Source organism: Sceloporus undulatus, chromosome 2, assembly GCF_019175285.1.
Source record: "Sceloporus undulatus isolate JIND9_A2432 ecotype Alabama chromosome 2, SceUnd_v1.1, whole genome shotgun sequence".
Lineage (NCBI taxonomy): Eukaryota > Metazoa > Chordata > Lepidosauria > Squamata > Phrynosomatidae > Sceloporus > Sceloporus undulatus.
In genome coordinates, this window is record NC_056523.1 from 23,325,724 (window position 1) to 23,335,258 (window position 9,535).

Sequence of the window (9,535 nt, forward strand, 5' to 3'; positions counted from 1 at the left end):
TGTAAATTTATTTCTGAGCAATGCCTCCTGCGTTTTGGCATGGGTTCCTTGTAACATTTGCCCAGCCCCTTCTACTGGCTTGGCTCTTAGGACAACCAAAGAGGATTTTGAGATGGAGGACACCTGAGCTCTAAAGATATCAATGAATGGAGAAATGTTGTAACAACTAAGAAAATACAGGTACGCAAGTCCTGTAAAATTTGAAGGCCCAACTAGTTCCCCTGCCAGTACTAAATGTTCTGAAACGTTCTGCGAATTGGTTTTGCTCATTTGTCATTAAGGAAAACTTTCAGAAGTGAAACTTGGCTGTCAATCGCTGTTTCCAGTCAGCTCCAAAGCCTTGTGGGCTTCCCTTAAACTGGATTCTTGGCATCTGGCCCAGACTGTGCCACCTGTTCTGCCTCCAAAGGCCCATTTGTAGTTCCTGCTACGCCCTCCTCTCTACCTTTACTCCCCTTTGACGCAATCGCTCTGCTAGTAGCAAAAAAAGGGAGGAGGAATATTAACTGAGAGCAGAGGCTGGCAAATTAGAGATTTAATATCCTGCTTGATGTTTGCATCTTAAGAATCTTCTTGCTCCCTCATTTTGGGAAGGAAACCTTCAGCTGCCCCTCTGCCAGGTTGGATGCTGAGCCCTGGCACATAGCTCTGCTGCTGCCAGCTCCTGAACTGTCTCCCTCAGCTTGGAAGCGTGGAAGGGAAACATTCCCAAACTCCTTGCTGGCTGGGCTCTTCAAGCAAGGAGCTGCCTGATTTCCTCTGCAGTTTCTGAGATGGCGGGAAACGTGTCTTCATCATTTCATTGACTGGTTTATGATGGGGGCTTAGCTCCCCCAGGACTCCAGAGATGAGGAAATTGGCTCTAGCATTGCTCCTTCTGCACCTACCTTCTGCCTGCCTTCAGACTAAAGCTTTTGTGGACACTGTCAGCTGCACCGAGGTAGGTATGCCAGCCTTGCCATGGAAACAGGATGACTAGATGTCATAACCGTAAAGGAAGACAAGGCACTATTCAAGAAAAACGTAGGACATGACCAAATAAAAGCTAAAATCACTGGTCTAAATCATGTTTCTTAGTCATGCTCAAATGGATGACCTTTTGAAATTCCTCTTGGACAGAAGGTTGACATATAGGACCTGTCCTGGAAAAGGAGGACCTCTGGTCACCCTGCATGGAAACGGGAGGCAGGATGTTTTGGCACAGCCAAATTATCTGTTCTGTAGGCTTCAATCAGATAACTTTTTCCTGTTCTCTCTCTGTGCCTCTTTACTGGTCCAATGGCTTGTGTGCATGTTTGTAATCTGCTCTTGGCCATGAAAACTCACTGGATGCCTTTGGGAAAGTCATACTCTCTGCGCCTCAGAGGGAGGCCATGACAAACCTCCTCTGAACAAATCTTGCCAAGAAAAACCCCAACCTTAGGGTTGCTGCAAGTTGGAAATGACTTGAAAGTAACAGCAACTGTTGTTCATAGGTTCTGTCATAGGGTTGACCTTAAGGCGAACCTATCACAGGGTTTTCTTGGCAAGATTTATTTGGAGGAAGTTTGCCCTTGCCTTCCTCTGATGCCACAGTTTCACCCCAGCATTTTAGTATAGCACTGTATTATTGCTGTTCATTACCTCCCACAGGTTGCTTTTCTGATGAGGGGCATGAAAAGGTAAAATCTACTGTCTGCCTAACAAAAATGACCACTTGTCACAGGTCATACTTGAAGCCATGGCAGCTCTGAGAAAGGATGATATTTAGCAAGAAGGAAAGTAATGGTAATTGACTTGGACAAGATGATTGCTTATAGCAGTGATTCCCAAATGCTGTTCCTCCAGATGTTTTGGATTTCAGCTCCCAGAATTGCTTATTGTTGATAAAACTCCTGGAGCTTTGGGGAGTTGAAGTCCAAACATTTGGAGGACCAAAGTTTGGGAATCCCTGCCTTATAGAAATATCACCAACAACTAGAGCATATCATTAAACAGAGTGTGAACATTTAGAAAGGAATGCCATAATTACAAAAAGTCAACATGGGTTTCCGAGAAACAAGTCATACCAGACTAATCTGATCTCTTTTTTTGATAAAATACCAGCTTGGTAGATGAAGTGAACGCTATGGATATTGCATACCTTCATTTCAGTAAGGCCTTTGACAAGGTTCCCCATGACATTCTTGCAAACAAGCTAGTAAAATGGGGTTAGACAAGGCAACTGTTAAATGGATTTGTAATTAGTTGACTGACTGAACCCAAAGGGTACTCAGCAATGGTTCCTCTTCATCTTGGGGAGATGTGGCCAGTGGGGTGCCACAGGGTTTTGTCTTGGACCCTTTGCTATTCAACATCTTTATCAATGACTTAGATGAAGGAATAGAGGGCATGCTTACCAAATTTGCAGATGACACCAAAGGAGGAATAGCTATTACCCCAGAGAACAGGATCAAAATTGAAAATGACCTGAATAGACTAGAAAGCTGGGCCAAAGCTAACGAAATTAAATTCAATACAGAGAAATGTAAGGTACTGCACTTAGGGCAGAAAAATGAAACATACTGATATAGGATGGGGGACACCTGGCTGAACAAGACTATGTGTGAAAGGGATTTGGGAGTCCAAGTAGACCACAAGTTGAACATGAGTCAACAGTGTGAAGCGGCAGCTAAAAAAAACAACAATGTGATTTTAGGCTGGATCAACAGAAGTATAGTGTCTATATCAAGGGAAGTAACAGTGCCACTCTATTCTGCCTTGGTCAGGCCTCACCTAGAATACTGTGTCCAGTTCTGGGCACCACAATTCAGAAGGAATGTTGGCAAATTGGAGTATGTCAAGAGGAGGGCGACCAAAATGGTGAAGGGTCTGGAAACCATGCCCTATGAAGAATGACTTAGGGAGCTGAGGACATTTAGTCTGGAGAAGAGATGGTCAAGGGGTGATATGACAGCCCTCTTTAAGTATTTGAAGGGGTGTCACATTGAGGATGGAGCAAGCTTGTTTTCTGCTGCTCCAGAGACTAGATCCAAGGCTGAGGCCAAGGGTAACTTACATGCACACAGGCTAGCTGCTGGATCTGTGATCTCAAACATCATTTTTGGCTTATGGGTTGCAGGAACATGTGGCTAATGAAACCTGGCATGCTAAGATGCAAATTGTATGTGTCAAGCATTTCATATGTCCTGCACCATGTTCAAATTTTATCATCAGGCCCTATATATGCAGCACTAACACTGCATATTGCTTAAAAATATCACTGTTTGGACTTCAGAGACAGTACAAGTGCATTCTTCTGACTACAATTTCATACCCTCCAACTATTCCAATTTGACAGGGGCCGTCCCTATCAACCCTGTCATCTCACTTTTTCAGCTACTTTTAAAATGTCCCAGTTTCTCTCTCCTCCCCCCCATTTTCCCCCTTTGTCCTCAGCGTGCTTCCTTTGGAGCAAACTGAGTTCAAAATGCAAAAGCAGTTTGCATTTGATTAACGCATCAGGGGTGGGGAGAGAAGACGGGGCAGAATCTTGCCCTTCTCAGTAGGCTTAGGCAAATGCAAACTGCTGCAGCTTCTCCTAGACTATGTGTTTTTCTTCATTAGTAACTTTTACTATCTTGACTACACTCTGGTGTTGCTTGGCCACACATGTACTACTGTAATTTTCATTTGTCAAATGTTGGAGGGTGGGCAACTGCAAGCATCCCCCAGCCAGCTGGTACATTCTCATGCTAATAATGAGAATGATGCTGGTTTCACGTAACAAAGGAGAAGGGTTTTTTTTTTTTAGCTTTACCATAAATATTTTTTTAAATGCCTGGTATGTCAATTTGAAGTTGAGTCTAACATGTTGACAGAGGAGAGAGGAGAAGAGAGCATGAGAGGGAGAGCCAGTAGCTGTGGCAGGGGCAAGAAAGAGAGAAGAAAAAGAGGAGAGGTGAGAAATGGCAAAAGTGAGTGGAGGAGGCAACCAGCACAGGATGAAAAAGACAGAAGGAAGAGAGGAGAGGCGGGAGAGTGATGGCAAGCAAATGGTGGTGTCAATGACTGGTGGGAAGAGAGAAGCAGAAAGGAGAGGAGTGGAAGAAGAGAAGATTCCTTCCTGCCCAGGCATCCACTCCAAGATGGAAAAGTGCTGCGGAAAATGTAATTGGAACTATAACTGGAGAAAAGTTTGAGGCAACCAAGATGGAGACAATGACAACAGAGCAGTTGTATCTGAGGGAGGGATGGAATCGAGGGGGGAGGCCACGAGCAGGAAAATAACATTTTACACCCATCAAGTGTTAGAACCTCTTGCCAAGAAAAAACTGTGATGAGGCAATCCAAAATGAAACACTAGGTAGGGAAAGGACACAAAGTGGCAGAATAGGCAGAATAGCATTGTGTCCAAGGGCACAACAGGACACAATCAGAATGGAAGTCATGCAGTAGACATTCTCAAAAATGAAAAGAATGTCCAAAGTGGTACTGCACATATCATAGGAACATGGAATGTAAGAAGCATGTGTCAAGGGAAGCTAGACACAGTAAAACAAGAAATGGAACATATAAACATAGCAATACTTGGGGTGAGTGAGCTAAAATGGACAGGAATGGGGTATTTTGAGTCAGAGAATTACAGTGTTTTAGTCATGAAATCTAAGAAGAAATGGGGTGGTATTAATTGTGAAGAGAGATGTAGCAAAATCAGTTGAAGGATATAATGTAAAGTTGGATCAAATCATGTCACTAAGATGACAGGGAAAACTCATCAACATTGCCATAGTTCAAGTCTGCACACCAACCACAGAAGGCAGAGGAAGAAGAAAATGAAAGATCCTATGATCAAGTCTAGGAAGAAACTGATAACACACCAAAAAAGAGGATTTCATATGTGACTGGAGTCAAAAAGCAGGAAGTAGAGAAAAATAAACAATTGTAGGAAAATTTGGACTAGGATCAAGAAATGAAGCTCAAGAGTGACTGATAGAGTTTTGTGAGACCAATAATCTATTGACTGCAAATATCTTCAGGCAACCAGAGTTGAGACTGTTCACCTGAATATCAACAGATGGCAAAAATAAATAAAATAAAATATATAACCAAAAAATCAGATAGATTACATAATTGGGATAAAAGATAAAGAAACTGGAGAAGAATTATGCAGATACTATGGATGGCTAAAAAGACAAAAGGGTTATAGGAAAAAAAATCAAACCTAAAATCTCCTTAGAAGCCAAGTTTACTAAATTGAGGCTGTTTTATTTCACTCACATCATGATAAGGCATGACTCACTGGAAAACACGATAATGCATGGAAAGGTAGAAGGCAATTGGAAAAGAGGAAGACCACATACCGGATGGATAGACTCACTCAAAGAGAACATGGCTCTAGGTCTGCAGGAACTTAGTAGAGCAGTTGAGGATAGGGGGTCTTGGAGGTGGTCAACTTGAGGACAGTTAACCACAAACAACAACCAATACGTTAATAGTTTTTTGTGGGTTTTTCGGGCTATGTGGCCATGTTCTAGAAGAGTTTATTCCTGACGTTTCGCCAGCATCTGTGGCTGGCATCGATGCTGACCATGGATGCTGGCTATGAAAGCCTTTGACTTAATATGTGATTGTTCTTGTGTCTTTAACACCTGGAGGTGTGGAAGGTCTCACTGTCCCCCTTTCTCCCTTTTCAGAAAGGGCAAACAAACCTTCTTCCCCTCACCACCCCATTGCCCAGTGTGCCCAGTGTGTCCTGTGTCCATCTGGCATAGAGGTTGATGTGGAAAAGAAGGAGTGTTGTGTGGTTGTTAAGAGAGACTGAGGAGGCCCCACCAGCTCACCATGTTACCATAGCAGACCCTCTTGAACTGCTGTTTACCTTGCCCTGCCACCTCTAAGTTGCTCCGGAGTTTTTGCGACCGAGGAGACAGCAGGTGCCAGTTCCTCCCAAATAAAAAGTGATGGTGCTTTTGCTAAGCTAAGAAAAGGAGACAGTCAGGCTGTGCCAGTAGAGCGGCTGCCCTTTCCACCCACTTGGCCTCACCCTTGTTTTTGTCCTTTCAACTTAGCAGTTCTGACATTACAGAAAGTAGGTAGCTCTTTACTGCCACTTATCTCTGTGCCAGGAAAAATGCCACCTAATAAGGGATCAGATCACACAGTTGCGCAGTCGAACAATAACAATGATATAAAAATGGAGGAGAAACGCCATTGCGTTCTTATGGTTCTGTCCCAAACAGAAGAAAATAAAATTTATATATTTAACAAATTATAAAATAATAAAAAGTTATGGGAGCATTCCAGTTTATTCACAGTAGAAGTACTGGATAAGTGCTATGTCATGTGGAAATCTTTGTGCAATTGCATGATCATGATAGGAGCATTCAATTTTTCTCACCTTCTTTATCCCCATGTGATAATTCACTATAACCACTCAGCCATGAAACCCACTGGGGTGACCTTGAGCAAGTCACACTCTCTCAGCCTCAGGGAAGGCACTGTCAAACCTCCTCTGAACAAATCCTGCCAAGAAAACCCAGGATGGGTTCACTTTAGGGTTGCCATATACTGGAAACAACTTGAAGGCAAACAACCCAATAAGAGGTCATAGTTTATTAAGATATGGGAGCATAGTCCTAAAGAACAAGATATTTCCATTGCTGTTCCATTGCCTCTTTAAGAGGAAAGTCCAGAAAATCTTGGGTCTACTAGAAACGTAGAGGAACATAAGGGAATGATGTGTGTATGTTGTCCTATTTGTCCTACTATCACAATTTAGACTGTGTAAACCCTGTGTCCATGGACTCTTATTGTTGGGAAAATTTTAGGCTCTTTCTGTCTCCTTTGGTGGGTTTTTAAAATAACAGGGGTTTGATCAGACAGCTCTCCCAACAAATGGCCCTCATTCCCCCTCCCCCCCTTTACAATAAACCTTTTCTGTAGCTTAAAATCTAGAAGTTGTGTCCATCTCAAAGTCACCCAACAAGCTTCATGGATGAGTGGGGATTTTATTGGGAGTCTTTTTCACACTACACTATTCTAACACTTTGCTATCAGTTTAGGAACATTATCACATGAGCCCTGTTCTCGCTGTAATCATGTAAGTTTAAGAAAACTAGTTTGAGGACAGCCATTTATCGCATGTCTTCACAGTAGGGCAACTGGGGCTGTTTCTGCCATTGCACACTCTTCCACACTCCCTCTTAATTCTGCCTCTCTGCCCTTTCCCCTACCCAGTGTAGCTTTCAGTTTTACTTCTTTTTTTATTTTTACTTTTTAATTCAATTTTGGAGTTATGCTAATCTGATTTAAAAAGAAAAGAAAAAAATAAAGGCAATCAGTTTGCTTGGGAATAGTGAGGGGACAAGTGGAGAGGATGAAACACTGACACCACATGACTTCCAATATCACAACTGTTCTGGCAGTGCTGGCAGTGTTTCATACATGAGGTCTGATAGGTGTGCAGGTGGGAGCTTATTGGCATGTTTCCCCCGTCAATGAAAAGGGATACCCTAACCATGCAGCTACGGGTTGGAGGCGACGTTGTGTGATAAGTATCACCAAAATATCACCATTATTTTATGACTATAATTGTGGTTCAAACGCAACATAGGATAATCTCCTAAATGCCATGGTTTCCTCCTATGAAATCCTGTAGTTTGTAGTTTAAGGAGGCATTGCTGTTCTCTGGTGGAGAATTTTAAGTATCTCACAGAACTAGAGATCCCAGAATAGAGCCTCTGATGGAAGTGTGGACTTTATCATGTGGGGAAAATCGGGAGTTTAAACAGTGAAAATCACATGAAAATTGAGCAATCATCATTAACATTTTCACACACATTGCAGTTAATGAGCCATCATCCTGGGAACAAACAGGCAATAAACAGCAACAAATCATTCATGGAATTTCACCATGAATGATTTTTGGCTGTTTATTACCTGTTTATTCCTGGGATAATGGCACTTTAATAGCAATGTTGTGTGAAAATGTTAATTGTGATTGCACGATTTTCACACAATTTTCGCTGTTTAAACCCCCAATTTTCCATATGTGATAAAGTCCTATGACAGCTAAAGTGGTATCAGAGTGCTATGGCTGCACAGTGTGAAAGAGACATGAGTATTTGAAGAACCTGACTGGAGGATTCTGGGGTTCTCATTTCAAAAAAGTAACATTTCCAAGCTTTTAAAAAGGAAATATGACCTGGTTTAGGCACAGATTTGGTACATGGAATGAACACACACACACATTTGAGAGAGTCATTAGAGAGGGTTTGTTTCTTCAGTTTCAACCTGGCTTAGTGTATTGCAAGTATGAGCTGGAATGATGGTGGAAAAGGGGTTTGTCTTTCATAGAAACCTTACTCACCCTTGAACTTTCTTTGTCCTTCCACAGGGCTTGAACTGCCAGCTCCTGGGTAAGTAGCCTGGATGGCCCTTGCGGTCTCAGTGTGCTATGAACTTGACTCACCTTGAGTCTAGTCAGGCAGGGTTATCTTGCTATATAAACTTTTTGATTGCTTGCCATTGCTTTAAAAAAATACACACTATAGATAAAGTGCTTTGTCTTTCAGCAATAATAAACAGACCCATGAGTGACCCATGTAAAAAAGGCAAGCGACACCAAGTGAAAAAATGAGTCAAAAGTACAGTGGATCCTTGTTATCTGCTAGGGTTTGATTCCAGGATCCCCCATGGATACCAAAATCCATGGATGCTGAAGTCCCTTTAAATGCAATGACATAGTAAAATGGTGTCCCTTATATAAAATGACAAAATCAAAGGCCCGTTACAGACCGCCCAAAAGGGGCGGTCTTGGGCCGCTGCCAGTTGCAGCGCAGAGGAGCCGCAGCAGCCAAACCGCGCGACTCCTCCGCGCTGCAAAAAAGGAGTGCAGAAATCGCACTCCTTCCGGCAACCTGGAAGAGCCGCCGCAAGTGCCAAAGCACGCACTCGCAACAGCTCTTCCGGGTTTAGATGTCTGGACGCTGCGCGTCTGTTACGTCAAGATGGCCGCGCCCGTCTATATAGGGCGCCATCTTGCCGTACGGAATACACGCGAGGGGCAAGGCGCTTCCGGAAGCGCCACCCCTCACGCGTATTCCTGGCGCAATGACGGCGCCGCTTAGGCCCGTCTGTAAGGCGCCAAAGTTTGCCTTTTGGAATTTATACTTATTTTGAATATTTTCAAGCTGTGGATGCTTGAATCCATGGATAAAGAATCCGTGGATATGGAGGGCCAACTGTATTTCATTTTTTTTAATCAAAACTCTCTCTGGTACTACTGATATTAATGGCAAAATACTACTGGTATTCCCTGCAAAGAAAAGAATTGGAGATGAGGATGGCACAAAAGAAAAAAGCCATCTTCTTCAGTGGTCTTTTAGTTTTCCCTTCGCCACCGTACAGTGGTACCCCGGGTTACGAAAATAATTCGTTCCGCCGCCGCGTTCGTAACCCGAAATCCTTCGTAAGCCGAAAAAGCCATAGGCGCTAATGGGGAAAAGCCGCGATTTCGTGCGAAATAGCGCCGAAAAGCACCAAAAAATTTTTCGTAACCCGAAATAACCTTCGT

General features: G+C 43.0%; 1 protein-coding gene across 4 annotated transcripts in view; it reads left to right on the plus strand.

Moving 5' to 3' along the window:
- Positions 1-457: 457 nt before the first annotated feature.
- IL17RC (interleukin 17 receptor C) overlaps positions 458-9,535 on the plus strand; it is a 45,636-nt gene continuing 36,558 nt past the window's right edge. Inside the window, exons 1-2 of one of the 4 annotated variants that reach the window (XM_042448931.1) lie at positions 458-940; positions 8,357-8,378. In XM_042448931.1, the coding sequence (XP_042304865.1) occupies positions 848-940; positions 8,357-8,378 (115 nt within the window). In that variant the 5' untranslated portion in view covers positions 458-847. The remainder of the gene's footprint in view (positions 941-8,356; positions 8,379-9,535) is intronic. The other 3 variants (XM_042448932.1, XM_042448930.1, XM_042448935.1) reach the window with 3 other exon arrangements.